Genomic DNA, 18,749 nt, shown 5'->3' with positions numbered 1-18,749 from the left:
CTCGCGACTGGGACCTTACCTCATTCTTCCAGATTCCGCATTCGGGCTCACTGCAAGGGTCTGCTGGGTCCCGGGCCTGTTCTTCAGTGGCGTCTCCGTGGAGGCAACGCCGCCGAGACGCCTAAGCCAGCCGTCCTCCTTCTAGGTGCGCGCTCGCGCAAAGAACCCAAACTTGTAGGCCCTTTCCCGCCACTCGATGCTCCGCCTGCCTCGGTAACGTCAGACGCCAGCGGATATGTAAGGCCGCCGCCTGCCTCAGTTAGGCGCCTTGCATCGAGGTTACCTTGGGGTTCCTAGTTGCTGTGTGCCTCGGACTTCGCTTACCTCTGTTAGTATCTTGCTTCAGTTCCAGCCTGGTCCTGCTTCAGTGCCTCGCTTCAGTTCCAGTCTGGTCCTGCTTCAGTGTCTCGCTTCAGCTCCCGCCAGGTTCCGCCTCAGTGCTTCGCTTCAGTTCCAGCCTGGTCCTGCTTCAGTGTCTTGCTTCAGTTCCAGCCAGGTTCCAGCCTCAGTATCCTGCTTCAGTTCCTGCCAGGTGCTTGCCTGGATTCCGGATCATCACCACTGCATCCCCGCTCACCTAAGTCCCAGCGGCCCGACTCCTACGGGCTCCTCCAGGGGGTAAATCGGCTTCCAGGGTGAAGACATCCTTACCGTTCTTCTAAGTCCCAGCAGCCCAACTCCTACAGGCTCCTCCTGGGGGAATACGGGTTTCCAGGGTGAAGGCCTACTCCTTCACCTGGTCCGGTGTCCGCCTCCCGGTCTGTATCTCTCTCTCCATGGAGACAGTGGTCCACCTTCCTAGTCTCCGTCAGGCCGGCCTAAGAGTCCACTAAACACTCATAAAAGATTGCAAGGCCATGGACTCGGCGGACATGCCGGGCCTTCAGGCCATTCCCGGAATGGCTCAACGAATGCAACAACAACAGCATTGCCTAGATGTGCTTGCAGCTACAGTGGAGCATCTGGCTGCTCGCCTGGACACAATGCCCACGACCCTCCGCCTGCTGCACCACCAGCCTTTGTGGTGAACACTAGTTCTGCTACCCAGTTACCCGCACCTTCACGCTACGCTGGGGAGGCTACGACCTGTCGAGGGTTTTTGAATCAATGCTTCATATGGTTCTCCCTGCTTCCCCAGCAGTTCCCTACGGATGCGGTCAAAGTAGCCTATATTCTGTTCTTGTTGGATGGGAAGGCGCTGGTTTGGGCCTCCCCCTCTGGGAACATAATGACCCCTCACTTGAGGACTTGCCACGGTTTATCTCCAACTTCCAACAAGCTTTCGATGAGCCGACTCGGCTAGCCACCGCCACGTCTGAACTGTTACAGTTACACCAGGGAGTACGCTCGTTGGCGGACTACGCCATGGATTTTCACACGCTTGCCCAAGAGGTAGGATGGCAGGCCGTCAGCCTCTGAGCAATCTTCCTGGAGGGCCTGACCGGACGTATCAAGGATGAGATGGCCACTCGCAACCTCCCTGAGGACCTCAACGGCCTTATGGATATGGCAGGGCGAATCGACTGTTGCCTCCAGCAGAGGGCCAAAGAGCAACAACCTGTCAGACGGACACCGTCGTTGGCTCCTGTGTCCTCCAGTCCATTATCCCCTTCCAAGACAATTCGACCATAGGTTATGACCAGTGAACCCATGCAAATGGGGCGTACCCCGCTCTCCTCGGAAGAGAGATGACGTCGCCGTACCTTGGGCCTCTGTCTCTTTTACGGCCAGAAAGGCCACTTCCTGGCGCTCTGCCAGGAGCGTTCGGAAAATGCCAGAACCTAGGAGGTCGTGAGGAGCTCCTCCTAGGTTGTGCAGCTGCTCCTCAATGTACTGTACCTATCACCCTGGAGTATCCAAGTGGGTCCCTGGAGACTCTCGCCTTCCTGGATTCCGGAGCAGGGGGTAACTTCATCCTGATGGATTTAGTACACCAGTTACAGATCCCCTTGCAGTCTCGGGAGATGCCTCTGCGGATTACCTCCATCCAGGGAACACTCCTTCCAGGCCGCATCACTGCTTCCAAGGCACCCATAACCGTACGCACCGGGGCGATCCATTCGGAGGAGATAGCCTTTGTGGTGTTAGAGAAGGCCGTCCACCCTGTGGGGCTGGGTTGCCGTGGCTACAGAAACACTCTCCCACCATCCGATGGGATACCTTGCAGATTACCAAAGGGGCCCATTCTGCTTTTCCAACTGTCTGAAGGTCCCAAAGGCTCCAGGTCTTCCTCTTCTGCACTCTGCCATTAGTCTTCCCGCACCCTACGAAGACTTTGCCGATGTGTTTTCCAAGTCTAAGGCGGAGATTCTACCCCAGCATCACCCTTTCGATTGTGCCATTTAGCTACTACCCGGGACAACGGCTCCTCGGGGAAGAGTGTACCCCTTGTCCTTACCTGAAACCCAGGCCATGTCAGAATACATCGCTGAGGATCTGGCAAAGGGCTTTATCCGTCCATCCAAATCACCTGCTGGGGCAGGCTTCTTTTTCATCAGTAAAAAGGACGGCTCACTAAGGCCATGCATTGACTATCGGGGCCTCAATGCCATCACAAAGCGGAATCGTTATCCACTCCCGTTGATTCCCAAGCTCCTGAATATGTTGCAGGGGGATAAAGTGTTCACAAAACTAGATTTATGAGGTGCCTATAACTTAGTGCGGATTCGTCCTGGGGACGAGTGGAAGATCACCTTTAACACCCAGGACAGGCACTATGAGTATCTCGTTATGCCCTTTGGACTATGCAACGCCCCGGTGGTGTTCCAACACCTAATGAACGAGATACTTCGAGACCTTCTGAATACCTCAGTCATCGTCTACCTAGACGACGTGTTAATTTACTCCCGCGATCTGCCTTCGCATCGCCAGCAGGTTTGTCAGGTTTTGTAGATCCTCAGGGACAATGGTCTATACGCAAAATTTGAAAAGTACTGCTTTGAAAGAACCTCCCTGCCATTTCTGGGCTATATAGTCTCGGCCTCCGGATTCCAGATGGACCCAGAGAAGGTGGTCGCCATCAGAGATTGGCCTCGGCCGAAAGGGTTAAAGGCGTTGCAACGCTTCCTCGGCTTTGCCAACTTTAATAGACATTTCATCCCTAACTACTCACGTATTGTGGTTCCGCTCACCACCCTTACTTGGAAGGGAGCCAATGCAGTGGACTGGCCCGTTCCTGCCTGCCAAGCCTTTAAAACCCTCAAGGAGGTCTTCCTGCATCACACGTGCCTTCATCACCCAGACCCCCTCCGAACATTCGTGATGGGGGTGGACGCCTCTAATGTCGCTGAAGGGCTGTGCTTAGCTAGCGCTCCGACTCCAGACAACACCTCCCATGCTCGTACTTTTCCAGGAGATTCTCAGTTGCCGAGAATGACTACAGCATTGGGGACAAGGAGTTGTTGACCATAAAACTAGCCTTTTAAGAATGGAAACAGTGGTTGGAGGGAGCCAACCACCCCATCACGGTATACACCGACCACAAAAATTTAGAGTTCCTGTGTCAAGTCCAACGCTTGAACCTAAGGCAGGTTCGCTGGTCCCTGTTCTTCAACCACTTCAACTTCACGTTTCATTACTGACCTGCCTCCAAGAATGTCCGAGCTGACGCCTTGTCGCGTTCCACCGAGCTGGAGGAGGTTGAAGATCAACCCCAGTACATTCTGGATCCCGCGAAGATTAACCTCTCAGTGACTGCAGTAAGCTCCCAAGGGAAGACAGTGGTTCCTCGATGCTCTCGGAGAGCGGTCTTACTTTGGGCCCACAGTTCCCTCACAGGGTGTCATGCAGGCTGCGACAGGACCCTCGACCTAGCCAATTGGTTTTACTGGTGGCCTACGATGAAACAAGATATCCGTGCCTTTGTGGATTCCTGCCCCACCTGTGCTTGCAGAAACCATGCTCGGGGAAGCCATGGGGCCTGCTGCAACTATTACCCATTCCGGTAGATCCTTGGACCCTTATCTCCACTGATTTTGTGGTAGACCTCCCAGCCTCCGAAGGGAACACTATCATCTGGGTGACTGTGGACCGGTTCTACAAAATGGCCCACTTCATTCCCTTGCCTAAATTACCATCGGCCCCGGAACTGGCTCAATTGTTAACACAACACATCTTCAAGATTCATGGCCTACCCTAGGACATAGTATCCGATCGAGGCCCCCAGTTCACCGCCCGGTATTAGAGAGCCCTATGTAAAATATTCAATGTACAACTCAGCTTATCGACCGCATTCCACCCCCAGAGCAATGGGCAGACAGAACGCACCAACCGGACCCTGAAAACGTTCCTTCGCTCCTTCATCAATGAGAGACAAGATAATTGGGCCAAGCTACTGCCATGAGCAGAATTCTCATAACAACCATACGCATTCTGCCACAGGAAGCTCGCCCTTCCTTATAGTCTATGGGAAACAGTTGCGACCGCCACTACGTCTGCCTCTGCCTAGCGCATTACCCGCTGTGCACCTCTCCGCCCAGCAACTACAATCTCTGTGGATTTCCATTCATAAAAAACTTGCTGAAGCGGTCAAGACCAACAAAAGATGGGCAGATCGGCATCGGCAGCCGGCCCCTATCTTTCTTCCCGGAGACCGAGTATGGCTCAGCACAAGGAACCTCCAGCTTCGAATCCCATCTCGAAGGTTGGCCCCAAGATACTGTGGGCCCTTCCGTATTGCTGAGTGTGTGGGATCAGTATCCTATTGTTTACGCCTACCCTCTTCCATGCACATACATAATGTGTTTCATGTCTCCTTGTTGAAGTCTCTTATTCTCTCCAGGTATCACCGTTGAGTTCCTGATTCCACAGATCCTTCTGTATCTGATGAGCCAATCTATCAAGTTCGGGACATCCTAGACGTCCGGTTTCATCACCGATACTGGGAGTATCTGCTTGCCTGGGAGGGCTGTGGTCCCGAGGACAACACATGGGAACCAGCTTTTGGATAAAGAGCTTCTGCGGCAATTTCATCATCAACATCCAAGTAAACCCGGGCCTGCTAAGAGGGGGCGTAAGAGGGGAGGTACTGTTGCAGCCCCGGTCGCGGCACTCGTGACCGGGACCTTACCTCATTCTTCCAGGTTCCGGATTCGGGCTCGGTCCACCGGGTCCCGGTCCACCGGGTCCCGGTCCACCGGGTCCCGGGCCTGTTCTTCAGCGGCGTCCCCGCAGAGGCGACGCCACCGGGATGCCAAAGCCAGCCGCCCTCCTCCTAGGCACACGTGCGTGCAAAGAACACGAACTTGTAGGCCCCTTCCCACCACTCGATGCTCCGCCTGCCTCGGTGACGTCAGATGCCGGCGGGTATGTAAGGCCGGCACCTGCCTCGGTTAGGCGCCTTGCATCGAGGTTACCTTGGGGTTCCTAGTTGCTGTGTGCCTCGGATTTCACTTACCTCTGTTAGTATCTCGCTTCAGTTCCAGCCTGGTCCTGCTTCAGTGCCTCACTTCAGTTCCAGTCTGGTCCTGCTTCAGTGTCTCGCTTCAGCTCCCGCCAGGTTCCTGCTTCAGTGCCTCACTTCAGTTCCAGCCTGGTCCTGCTTCAGTGTCTCGCTTAAGTTCCAGCAAGGTTCCAGCCTCAGTATCCTGCTTCAGTTTCTGCCAGGTGCTTGCCTGGATTCAGGATCATCACCACTGCATCCCCGCTCACCTAAGTCCCAGTGGCCGGACTCCTATGAACTCCTCCCGGGGGTGTCCTGGATTCCAGGGTGGACATCCTCACCAATCTCCTAAGTCCCAGCGGCCGGACTCCTATGGGCTCCTCCAGGGGGAGTCTCGGCTTCCAAGGTGAATACATCCTGTCCGTTCTCCTAAGTCCCAGCAGCCCGACTCCCACAAGCTCCTCCTGGGAGAATACGAGTTTCCAGGGTGAAGGCCTACTCCTTCACCTGGTCCAGTGTCCACCTCCCGGCCTGTATCTCTCTCTCCACGGAGACAGTGGTCCACCTTCCTAGTCTCTGTCAGGCCGGCCCAAGAGTCCACTAAACAATCATAACACCCGTACATGTCACCCGTACAATGTAGCAACCCTTCTCTACAGCAGATCACTCCAAAGCTTTCTCAGAATACCCGGTCACTAAATAATTTCAGTATGTACATAGATCCTCAGCAAGACTAAACCTGGTTCATAAACATGTCCTCTTTCATGTCTCTAATAATATAATTTATGCGTCTTTATAATATAAATATGCATTTATATTGTATTAATATATAAATTAATATTATATAATATATAAATTAGTATATTTTAATAGTCTTCCCCTTTTTTTTCAGATCCAAGTTTTATGCCCTGTTCTATGTAATGGCATTCTTACATGCTTGTTTTCAGTTACAATGTAAACCGAGATGATATGTAAATTTTACATGAATCCCGGTATATAAAAATGTTAAATAAATAAATAAATAAATAAATAAACACGAGATACAGCTAATGATACATGGCACACTGACACATGGCTTTTTGCAATACAGTATTGCCCTTTGTGGTTTAATAGTGCACTTTGTGAAACGGCATCATACTTTGCAGAAATTGCCTACATGATGTGCAAGAAAGGCTCTTCCCCTAACCATGCCCATTTTTTATCATGAGTACTATTTATGCTATTTATAGCAAATTGATAATTCTATGCCTTAGCTAGCTGGATAACTTTATACCTGCTTCAAATGTGGTCTAAAGTTATGCAGCCTTGTGGAGCCAGATAACTAAATACTTAACCAGATATAATCAAAATATATCTGGTTATGTGGCAATCCTTTAAAAAAACCAAAACAAAAAACATACAGTTGCTGGCCTCCTTACATTATTCCCACCCCAACCCCTTGAAATTTCAAAATACATGAGATACCAGCCCTCTTCCCTTTTCCCCTGCTAAATAAACCAAGAAATGTTGCCCAGCACTAAACATATACACTGATAGGGTACACTTCTTGCATTATTACCAAAATAACCCTTGAAGTGCCTGGGATTACATTCTACTGTGATCCTGGGTATAGAAAGAGAGTTGAAATTTAGGTCCTGGTTGAATGGGAGGCCTTGTGGGCATGGAAGCAATGTGGGAGGGTGTTTGGGGGGGGGGGGGGTAAGAAGGCAATATTTCTTGGCGTATTTAGCAGGGAGGGAGGGGAGTGGGCTGGAAGGTTGGGCTTGGCTGGCACCAACATTTGATGTATTTGAAATTTCAAGGAGTTCGGGGGGGATCCTGGCCAGTGAGGGGCTTCGGACCTTTGTGGTGAAGGGTATGCATCAGGCTGGGAGTCCCACGCGTGAGGGTTTTGGGGTTTTTTTTAAAGGATCACCACTTAATTGTATATCTTTTGATGATATCCGGTTAAGTGGCTAGTTATCCAGATATAAAGACTGTATAACTTGAGGACCAACTAGCCATATTCAAATGCTGGACAGTTAGGATTAGAGTTATCTGGCTGTATGTAGCCAGATTAGTTTAGGATAGAACATTCAGTGGGGCATTTATCCCATTGAATATACAGAACAAGTTATCCTGATAACTAGGGATGTGAATCGTTTTTGAACGATTAATATTATCATCAGATAATTTTAAAATCATCCAAAATCGTTAGAGTGCACGATACAATACAAATGCCCCCGATTTATCGTCAGGGGCATTTGTATTGTATCATTAAATTTTGGGGGAGGGCGGGAAAACCGGCACACCAAAACAACCCCTAAACCCACCCTGATCCTTTAAAACCAATTCCTTACCCTCCCCCACCCTCCCGAACCCCCCAAAAATGTTAAGTTACCTGGTGGTCCAGTGGGGGGGGGGGGGGGTCCCGGCGCGATCTCCCGCTCTCGGGCCATCGGTGCCATTTTGGCTGCCACTAATTAAAATGGGGCTGATGGCAAGATTTAAAAAAAACCCACCCGACCCTTTAAATCGACCCCCCACCCTCCCGACCCTTTTTTTTAAGGGAGGCCCGTGCCGCTAAAAAAAAAAAATCACCCGACCCGTTAAATCAACCTCCCCCCCGACCCCCCCCAAAACCTTTTAAAATTACCTGGTGGTCCAGGGGGGCCTCGGGGGGGGGGGCCTCGGGGAGAGATTTTGCGGCATCAGCTGTTCTAAAAAAAAAAAATGGCGCCGATGCCCCTTTGCCCTTACCATGTGACAGGGTATCCGTGCCATTGGCCGGCCCCTGTCACATGGTAGGAGCACTGGATGGCCGGCGCCATCTTTAAAGGGGCATCGATGCCATTTTTTTTTTTAGCACAGCTGATGCCGAGAAATCTCTCCCCGAGGCCTCCCTGGATCTCTCCTCTCCCCGAGGCCCCCCTGGATCTCTCCCCAAGGCCCCCCCGAGGCCCCCTGGACCACCAGGTAATTTTAAAAGTTTTGGGGGGTCGGGAGGGGGGGTCAATTTAACGGGTCAGGTGTTTTTTGTTTTTTTTTAGCGGCGCGGGCCTCCCTAGCGATGTGAATTGGAATTGGAAACTATTCCAATTCACATATCTTAACAATCAGATTCCCCCACCCCCCCCCCCCCCAGCCGAATCTGATCATTAAGACGATCTGGCACACGATTCACATCTCTACTGATAACTTTATCTGGATAACTTGTCCACTAAATGGCTTACTGAGTATGGATCTCTAAGTGTTTCTTCTATTGGAAGAATGGGAGCTTTTTGGGAAAAAAGGGAACTACCCTACTACTCGTGCTCTAAATAGGAATACATTTATTTTTGGCATAGGGTCTCAGGGAGGTGACTAAAAGGTGCATATCTAAGTTGAATGAGTCATTGATTGTGGCCAGTAGTCTGGACAAATCAAGCCTTCTAATGGAGACTATAGGCCGCCTAGACCTCCAATATGTGACAAATATCTTTTTTTGAGGCTGCTCTGAATTTCTTTTGAGATTTTTAAAAACACACCATATAGTAGATGAATATCCCCTTATATAGCAGTTACGTGTTCAAAAAAACCTGATATTTGATTGTAATTAAGATGCAGGTAGCCAAAACCATCAGAGATGAATCAAATCCTTATTCACTGGATCACTATTTCTAAATAGAGATAGAAAGTACATCTGATACACTGGTGTGTTATGAGACATACACACAAAGAAGGGGGAAACACTTAAACATGTAAAAAAAATATTTTAAATTGCATCAGGTGATAAAAAGCACAATGACACTTTGCGACAGGTCAGCTTACCCTTTTTTGTAATTTGCCCTCGTAAAAGTTGCTTGACCTGGTGGTTAACTGCCCAAAGCAACTAAATTATTACTGTACAGTTACCATTAAAATCAGGACATTGTTCAAACCACTGCCTGCACTATTGTTTCAAACAGAGAGGAATAGACCTTTGCTTTCATTAAGATAATGTGAAATTCAGTTCTAAAGGAATAGTGCTCAATCCATTATTCTTTCTCCACCACTGCTACAACCACCTCTACCTTCTTATAGAGTACAGTATTGCTGTCTGATTGCTGTAGTAATTTCGTGCATTGTAAAAAAAAATAAAATCTTATTTATTTATTTTGTTTCTATGCAGCTGGAAGAAGTTTTCAAAACAGCAAAGGTAAGAGCAAATTTTGCCCTACCTTTTTCCTTATAACTGGAAACCTAAAAGTACCCACGGATTAACAGATATCACTAATAGCAAGTTGGAATGTTCTGGTTTTCTTTCTTTAATATTCTAATCTCTGCAGTGCTTGTCACATTGGGCTAAAATTTGAGTCTGATAGTACATTCGCAGAGCGACCAATGTCTATCAGAGCACAACAATGTCATTTGGCAGAATGAACATTGTATCTGTAGTAATAAAACAATTCTCAAATTTTCGCAATGGAAATCCGTTGGTTAAAAGCTTATGATGAAAAAATAATGTTCCTTTTCAAATATTCATGTTCAGTAATTTTCCCTTTTTGCCTGTGCATTATAAAAAAATACCTTCTGCACTTTGATGATGGTTGCTGAGGAGCTTACATATCTATCTTCAACACTTTAACATTTAGCATTTGAAAATTCTTTAATGCTTTTAGGTTCACAGATATAGCAGATTATACCTAAACTGGGATATCTCACTTTGCCTCAAATAAATTTTACACTGTTTTCAGCCACCAAAAGGGTACTTTTATATCTTACAGGAACATAATCCTAAAACAGTCCTAATTTAATTAAGATGATTTGATTGAAAATAAACTTTTATCAGTCCATAATAGCTATTTTTAAATTAACTTGAAAAGTATTCTTTCATGATCAAAAGGTATTTAGAATGAAAGGATAAGGTCATTCTCAAGGCCACTGCAAGACAAATACACCATAAACCAAAAAAGGAAAGGTTTTCAGTGACCCCCCAACATAGCTATTTGATTGTGAAATATAAAATATATTTCAACTGTAATAGTACTCCCTTTCGGCTCTTCCACTTAACCTTTCTTTAATGAGTACCAGGCTTCAGGTTACATCGTTGGTTAGGCTGAAAGAAAACTATCAAGTAAACCTCCCTTTTAAAGGGCTTAGATATTCATGTGGGGCAATTCAGAAGAAGGCAAAAGAAGAACTGATAAGAAATATATAAAATACCAGTCTATTATGAAGTTACTCGCAAGCTCTTAGAACCAGAGCTTAGCTGATATGCAGAGGTTTTACTGCAATAAACATTATCAGTGCTGACTTATTCTGGAATCATTTTAATATACATTGACATAGTCATTTTAATGTGTTGGTTACATCCACAGATCTCATTAATGAAAGAAGCCAGAACCTGAAAAATAGGGGTTGCAGCAGAGAAAGAACAGATTTTTATTGTGAACTAGACGGTCAGGCCTCTGCCCAATTCGCGGTATATAAAACTTTGTAAATAAATAAACAGATGAGAGATATTTTGAATGTGTAGTACTGGTAAAACATTTTAAATAAATATATGTCACAAAGTTGTTCAGTCTATAGCTCAAGAGAGTCACTTTTTAAAAATCTTTATAACATGTCAAATGTTAGGCAAAGGAAAAGTGGCAAACCTCCAACAGTCAATCATGATGCAGTAATTTTTATTTTATTTTATTTAAATTGGAACTTATATTCTTTAGTCCCTAAGGCTGGGAACTTGTTCAGTATGGACTACAATAAAAAAATATATGTTAAAATGTATGACTGCTCAATAATCCCTCCCAGAACCAATACTATGACCTAAAACAATATAAAAACAAATAACATAAAAATACCAAAACCAATATTCAGTAAACAGAAATATGTTGTCACTAATAAAAACAATAGGATGACTTCCATTTCATGTTTTATCTCAGTACCACAGTGCTATCAATAAGTAAGTTATTCCAAAACCAGTCCTAATTAAAGTAACAGAGCAAAAAAAAAAAATTACGGATAATCTAATCTTAGAGAGAAACAGCATTATATAATTTGGCTAAATAACCAGTTTTAGGTTATGACATGTCAGTTCTTCCTACTTCATTTGACTCCCAGCTCAGGGCATGTCTAGGTTGCACGCGCCGGCTGATGGCCAGTCCACAATCCCGGGCACAGCAGCAAATGGCTGCTGTGCCTGGAGGCTCTGGCCCTGTCCATTTTTTCAAGCCCCGGGACATATGCATGTCCCGGGGCTTGCGCATGTCGCCGGGCCTATGCAAAATAGGCTCAGCACGTGCAGGAGTGGGTTTTCGCGGTTAAGCTTAATAAACGCGCATAACCCTTTCAAAATCCGCCTCCAAATGAATAGTCCTGCAAATTGGCCAAAGGTATCAAACAACCCGTTTGAAACTATTCCCCCAGTAAGCCAGTCAGTGTGCCCTACATTGCACGGGCTACCCAGGCTATTCATTTATTCATTCACCTGTGGATATAGAGAGAATTTTTAAAGAGTTTTTTTTGAAAGCAAATAAAAAGAAATAGACAACTAGTGGCAGATTTTATCAAAGTACGTGCATGCGTACTTTTGCTCGCGCACCAGGCGCAAACAAAAGTATGCTGGATTTTATAAGATACATTTGTAGCCCCGCGTATGTTATAAAATCCAGGGTCTGCGTACGCAAGGGGGTGCACATTTGTGCACCTTGCGCATGCCGAGCCCTGTGCACTGCCCGTTCCCTCCAAGGCCGCTCCAAAATCGGAGCGGCCTCAGAGGAAACTTTCCTTCTGCCTCCCCCCACCTTCCCTTCTCTTCCCCTACCTAAACCCCCCCCCAGCCCTATGTACACCCCCCACCTTTGTTTCGAAAATTACGCCTGCCAGAGGCAGGCGTAATTCGCACGCACAGGCCGGCTGCCGGTGGCCATGTTCCAGTCCTGGGGACTGGTCTGGAGGCCGAGGCCATGCCCCCGGGCCAGAACCACGCCCGTGGCCTCGCCCTGATCACGCCCCGAATGCCCCGCCAAGCCTATGCAAAATAGGCTCGGCGCGTGCAGGGGGGGGGGGGGTTGGGGTAGGTTTTCGGGGGTTACGCGCATAACCCTTTGAAAATCTAACCCCCAGTGTTATTCTGTGCTGGAAAAGAACAGCCCAATAACAGCCAGTGTTTCACAATATGCTTCCTCATGAGCTACTTGATAATAAACATTGTGCAATTTTATGATGAGTAGACTATAGTCTGTAAAGTCAAAATGAATATATAAGATTAGTAAATATCCAAGGATAAAAAAATATAAAGGTACTTCTCTGTAAAGAACCAATACCATAATTTTCCACAGACACAAATCTCACAGCATTCTAATGAAGAATCCGCAGGAGAACAATTTTCCAACCTTTATCTGCTGGCTTGATCAAGTCTGAAGCTTTCTTCCATTCACATATAGCTTTAAACTCATGATGACTAGGATTACAAAAATGATTCTGATAATGATGACCATCAGAGGGCATCAAATATCTTGCACCACTAACTTATGAAAAGTTTTTATGATGGTATCTTCAGGCCCCGGTGGAAGCTATCAGCATGAAAAGTAGTATATGCTGAGCGACAAATGTATTTTTATAAGGTCGGCCATTGTTCATCGCATGAAGCTAGTCCAGACCCAGAAGAAAAAATAGATGATTTTACTACTAATGGTTTTAGTTCAGCATCAGAAAAAATAATGTATCAAAAAATCTGATGTATCAGTTATGAGTAATCCATCTCAATATCTTCTGCCAGGGTTTGAAGATACCACCATCCAAACTTTTCAGCAGTTAATGGTGCAAGATATTTGACACTTTTTGGATTGTTATCATTAGAATTGTTTTTGTAATCTCAATCATCATGAGTTTAAAGCCATACATGAATTGCAGGAAGCTTTGGATTGATTATCAAACCTGCAGATAAAGGTGAGAAAATTGTTCTGATGGATAGGACACAGTATGAAGAAGAGGTCAACCGACAACTAAGCAACACTTGTTTCTATAAGTTATTAGGACAAGATTCCTTGGGGGCTTTAAAGGATGAAATTGATAGCCTTTTATCATCGGCCTTAAAGGATGGTTTTCTGACTTTTAAAGAGGCTGCTTTTTTATGAAGGACACATCCCAGGATACCTGAATTTTATGTCTTACCCAAAATACACAAAGACTAGTTGACACCCCCCCCCCCCCACCACCACCACCACCACCACCCAGGCTGTACAATATTGAAGGGAAGAAATTCACATCTTGAACCTCTCTCCAGAATTATTGAATTTTTCTTGGCCACCTTTGTTCTCTCTTCTACCGGCATATATACAAGGCTTGTAATATATGATTGCATTTTTGGATCAATTACAAGTGGATACTTCTGACTTATTTTTGATTACACTTGATGTGGAATCACTTTATACCAGTATACCACAACAAGAAGCCATTGCAGTAGCCACTGTTTTTGAAAGCCGTTTACGTGCACTAAGAATGCCATCAGATGTTCTCATTAATCTTTTGGAGACTGCACTCACAAATTTTTTTTTTTCCTTCAATTAAAAATATTACCAACAGATCTGTGGAACAGCTATTGGTCCACTATGGTCCCCGACTTGTCAAATTTTTTCTTTATATGGGTGCATTTGAAGCACAGTGGCTCATTGATCACTCTTAAAAATTGCAAGTTTGAACATGGAAACACTGTATAGATGACATGTTTGTACTATGGATGGGAACAAGATTCTTCTTTGATTTTTTTTAGAATGGTTGAATTCTTTAAACCATCATCTGAAATTCAATGCTAATTTTCAAGATTGCCAAATTTTGTTTCTTGATATCTGGATCTACAAGATCGAGAGATGCTTCTAACTTCATTATATTGGAAACATTTGAGCTTCAATTCCTTGTTACATTTTACTAGTGCACATCCATGAGCCTTAAAAGAAAGTTTACCAATAAGCCAATTTTTTCATCTTCAACGGCTCTGTTCTTCAGTTATGGAATAACAGACCTTGTGAAACAGCAGACCTTGTGAAACAGCACTGAGAAACATTTCTTGCTAGAGGATATCCAAAATCATATATTCAAAGGGAATATCTACGAGCCAAATATAGTCATTATGATTTGCTGTTTCTTCACTGGTCGCGGGATGGTTGTCAACAGTGTATCACTTAATTATGTTCTTCCTTTTTTTCCAAGTGCCTGTGAGGTTCAGGCTTCATTTATGAATAATTGGCATATCTTGCATTTACAATGTCTTCAAGGATCCCCCTCATTTCACATACACACTCAGAGGCAGTTTAAGAGATTCTCTGCCACAGTCATATTTTACTGTCAGACATTCTAGTAATATTAACATTGTCACAGGATTTCTCCAACTGAGCGGTAATTGTACTGTCTGTTAGGTACCTATGTGAACATCCACCATCTTCATAGCCTCAGCTAACCAGACAATTCCATTAAAATATAATACCAATTGCTTATCAACAGGAGTAATTTAGATCATTCAGTGCCCATGTGGAAAGTGCTATGGGGTGGATTTTAAAAGGATTACACGCGTAATATATGTGCATAACCCTTTTAAACCCACTCCTGCGCACGCCGAGCCTATTTTGCATAGGCCCGGTGATGCGTACAAGCCCTGGGATGCGCGTATGTCCCAGGGCTAGAAAAACGGGGCAGGGAGTGGGCAGGCAGGGCGGTCCAGGGGTGGGGCGGGACTGAGGCCTCCAGCACAACAGCTGTGCCTGGGGATCGCGCACCGGCCAAGTGCCAATGCGCGCAACCTATGCCTGCCCAGAGGCAGGCGTAAATAATAAAACAAAGGCGGGGGGAGATTTAGGTAGGGCTGGGGTGGGGGGCGGAAGGAAAGTTCCCTCCGAGGCCACTCCAATTTTGAAGCGGGTAGGGCTCGGTGCGCACAAGGTGCACAAGTGTGCACTCCTTTGTGCACGCCGACCCCGGATTTTATAACATGCACGCGCCTGCATGCTCATGTTATAAAATCGGGTGTAGATATTAAAATCCGGCCCTATGTGTGTAAAATAAAAGGGATGTTAAAAGCTAGAATAACTGAGCACCTATCTAGTTTATTGTAACATCATTTCAATGCTCCACTGGTTGTTATGATAACACATATCAATAATTTTAAATATTGTTACTCCAAAATTTCTATAATTTGTTTATTTTATTTTATTTATCCTCTTTTATTGTTACTCCAAAATTTCTATAATGTGTTTATTTTATTTTATGTATCCTCTTTCTTGCTTCTTGCTTCTCACGCTTTTATATTTGTCCACATCTTATATTTCTGTAAGAACATAAGAACATAAGAAAATGCCATACTGGGTCAGACCAAGGGTCCATCAAGCCCAGCATCCTGTTTCCAACAGTGGCCAATCCAGGCCATAAGAACCTGGCAAGTACCCAAAAACTAAGTCTATTCCATGTAACCATTGCTAATGGCAGTGGCTATTCTCTAAGTGAACTTAATAGCAGGTAATGGACTTCTCCTCCAAGAACTTATCCAATCCTTTTTTAAACACAGCTATACTACCTGCACGAACCACATTCTCTGGCAACAAATTCCAGAGTTTAATTGTGCGTTGAGTAAAAAAGAACTTTCTCCGATTAGTTTTAAATGTGCCCCATGCTAACTTCATGGAGTGTCCCCTAGTCCTTCTACTATCCGAAAGAGTAAATAACCGATTCACATCTACCCGTTCTAGACCTCTCATGATTTTAAACACCTCTATCATATCCCCCCTCAGTCATCTCTTCTCCAAGCTGAAAAGTCCTAATCTCTTTAGTCTTTCCTCATAGGGGAGTTGTTCCATTCCCCTTATCATTTTGGTAGCCCTTCTCTGTACCTTCTCCATCGCAATTATATCTTTTTTGAGATGCGGCGACCAGAATTGTACGCAGTATTCAAGGTGCGGTCTCACCATGGAGCGATACAGAGGCATTATGACATTTTCCGTTTTATTCATCATTCCTTTTCTAATAATTCCCAACATTCCGGTCCCCTCTTTCTTACTTCTTGCTTCTCATGCTTTTATGTTTTTCCACATCTTGTATTTCTATATCATATATCTAGTCTGACAAAGATATCTTCGTTTCAACCTTTCACAAGGTCTTCCTCAGGGACTAGCCCACAATATAATATCAGTATGTTGCGGTCTCCGCCGCTTCCCCTTCGCTAGGTCTGAACAGTGCCTACCTCCGCTGCTGGAAACGCCGCGTTCCGCGTAGCTGGGACCCCGGCGGCGCTGCCTGCTCCACGTGGTGGACGCCATTGCTTGCCCGTCTCTCCGCTTCCTCGCGCGCGCACGAGGACACCCACTTTGTGCACGCAGCTCCCGGAAGTCTGGCCCCGCCTGCGCTGATGACGTCACGCCCTAAGCCCAATATAACCGGCGTCCGGACTCCTTCTCCTGGCCTTGCAACGAGGTTCACTACTGCCTAGTAGTTCTGAGTTGGGCTTCGTCTGTTCTTCGTTCCTGCCTTGACCCTTGGACTGCCTTTGACTCGCTTCAGCCTGCCGCCTGCCTTTGACCTTTGTTCGTTCCCGACTTCGCTTCTGTCTGCTGCCTGCCTCCGACCCCGGCTTGTTCTCGACTTCGCTCCCGTCTACAGCCTGCTTCAGTCCACAGCCTGCTACAGACTCCGTTCCAGTCTACAGCCTGCTTCAGTCCACAGCCTGCTACAGACACCGTTCCAGTCTACAGCCTGCTTCAGTCCACAGCCTGCTACAGACTCCATTTCAGTCTACAGCCTGCTTCAGTCCACAGCCTGCTACAGACTCCATTCCAGTCCTCAGCCTGCTTCAGTTCCAGCTTACTACAGACTCTGCTTCAGTATCCGGTTAGCTACAGCTCCCGCTGCCGCCTGCTGCCCTGTCATCAGCTGGCCCTCGGCCTGTACAGCCGGTCCTTGGACTATCTAATACTTTTGGACTTCCTATTCTACAGTTCCTGCCTAGCCCATTCCTGCCACTGGACATTGACTCTATTCCCCAAGTCCCAAGGTTCCAGGACCCTACGGGCTCCTCCTGGGGGCCTCCTGGTTTCCGGGTGAACACCACCAGCCTGTGGCTCCGCCTCCCGGCCTACCCTGTCATCCCAGGTGGGCCGGCCCAAGGGTCCACTACCTCGCCTGCAGTATCAGACTGCAACAGTTTGCAAGGCCATGGACTCGGCGGAGGCCCCAAGCCTGCAGGCCATTCCAGGGATGGCTCAACGCCTCCGGCAGCAACAGCACTGCATTGATACCCTCGCTGCCACTGTGGAACAGTTGGTCTCTCGGAAAGAGGTTTCCACTCCGGAGTTGCCTCCGGCACCCAGCTTCAGTCACGCAGCTACCCACGCCTATCCGGTATGCCGGGCACAGCAAGACATGCCGAGGTTTCCTAAATCAGTGCCAAGTGCGTTTCACGCTTCTGCCTGCGCAGTTTCCCTCGGATGCAGCCAAGGTAGCGTTTATCTTCTCCCTGCTAGACGGCAAGGCCCTCGACTGGGCTTCATCCTTGTGGGAATGTCAGGATTCCTTGCTGCAGAACTTACAATAATTCCTCCTTAACTTCCGCCTTGCCTTTGATGATCCCGCACGCCGATCCACCGCGGCCTCAGAACTCTTGCACCTCCGGCAAGGGACACGCCCGGTGGCTGAGTACATTATAGACTTCCAGACCTTGGCCATGGAGGTCGGTTGGCAAGACGATTGCCTTAAATGAATTTTCCTCAATGTTCTGGCAGGCCGCATCAAGGATGAGCTAGCAGGTCGGGATCTTCCAGAGGACTTAAATGATCTCATGGACATTGCTGGTAGGGTGGATCGCCGCCTCCAACAACGGGATAGAGAAACCAGCTCGAGTCACCGAGCTCCACCACAGCCGTCTACCTCCTCCAGAACTCCTGCTCACAAGGCTCTTCCTCCCACTGTGCCTAGTGGGGAACCCATGAAATTGGGCAGATCCCCACTAACTCCTGAAGAAAGGAAGAGACGTCGCTCCCTAGGCCTCTGCCTCTATTGTGGAGGCAAGGGGCACTTTCTTGCTTCTTGCCCAGAGCGTCCGGAAAACGCTCATGCCTAGGTTACACTGAGGAGCTACACCTAGGTGCTACTGGATCAGCTCCTCTTTGCATGCTACCAGTAACTCTGAAATACCCCGGTGGGGAACTCCAGATCCATGCCTTCATTGACTCCGGCGCTGAGGGAAATTTTATTGTGGCCGATCTGGTGACTCAGCTTTCCCTTCCGACTCTAAAGAAGGTCCCTCCTCTGCGGATCTCTTCGATTCGAGGCACCCTGCTTCCTGGGGTCATTACCTGCTCCACTGCCCCATTGACACTGCAAACAGGCCTGTTTCACTTGGAGGAGATCTCTCTGCTCGTCTTGGAGCGAGCAGTGCACCCGTTGG

General features: G+C 46.9%; 1 protein-coding gene across 1 annotated transcript in view; it reads left to right on the top strand.

The window, feature by feature from the left end:
* The first annotated feature begins 872 nt into the window (after positions 1 to 872).
* LOC115088631 (cysteine-rich venom protein-like) overlaps positions 873 to 18,749 on the top strand; it is a 159,832-nt gene continuing 141,955 nt past the window's right edge. The window contains exons 1-3 of the mRNA XM_029596892.1: positions 873 to 1,024; positions 9,359 to 9,422; positions 9,510 to 9,536. Of these exons, the coding sequence (XP_029452752.1) occupies positions 873 to 1,024; positions 9,359 to 9,422; positions 9,510 to 9,536 (243 nt within the window). The remainder of the gene's footprint in view (positions 1,025 to 9,358; positions 9,423 to 9,509; positions 9,537 to 18,749) is intronic.

The sequence above is a fragment of the Rhinatrema bivittatum genome, chromosome 3 (genome assembly GCF_901001135.1).
Source record: "Rhinatrema bivittatum chromosome 3, aRhiBiv1.1, whole genome shotgun sequence".
NCBI classification, from domain to species: Eukaryota; Metazoa; Chordata; class Amphibia; order Gymnophiona; family Rhinatrematidae; genus Rhinatrema; species Rhinatrema bivittatum.
The sequence above is the reverse complement of the archived record's forward strand: the minus strand, read 5'-3'. Positions and strand labels throughout refer to the sequence as shown.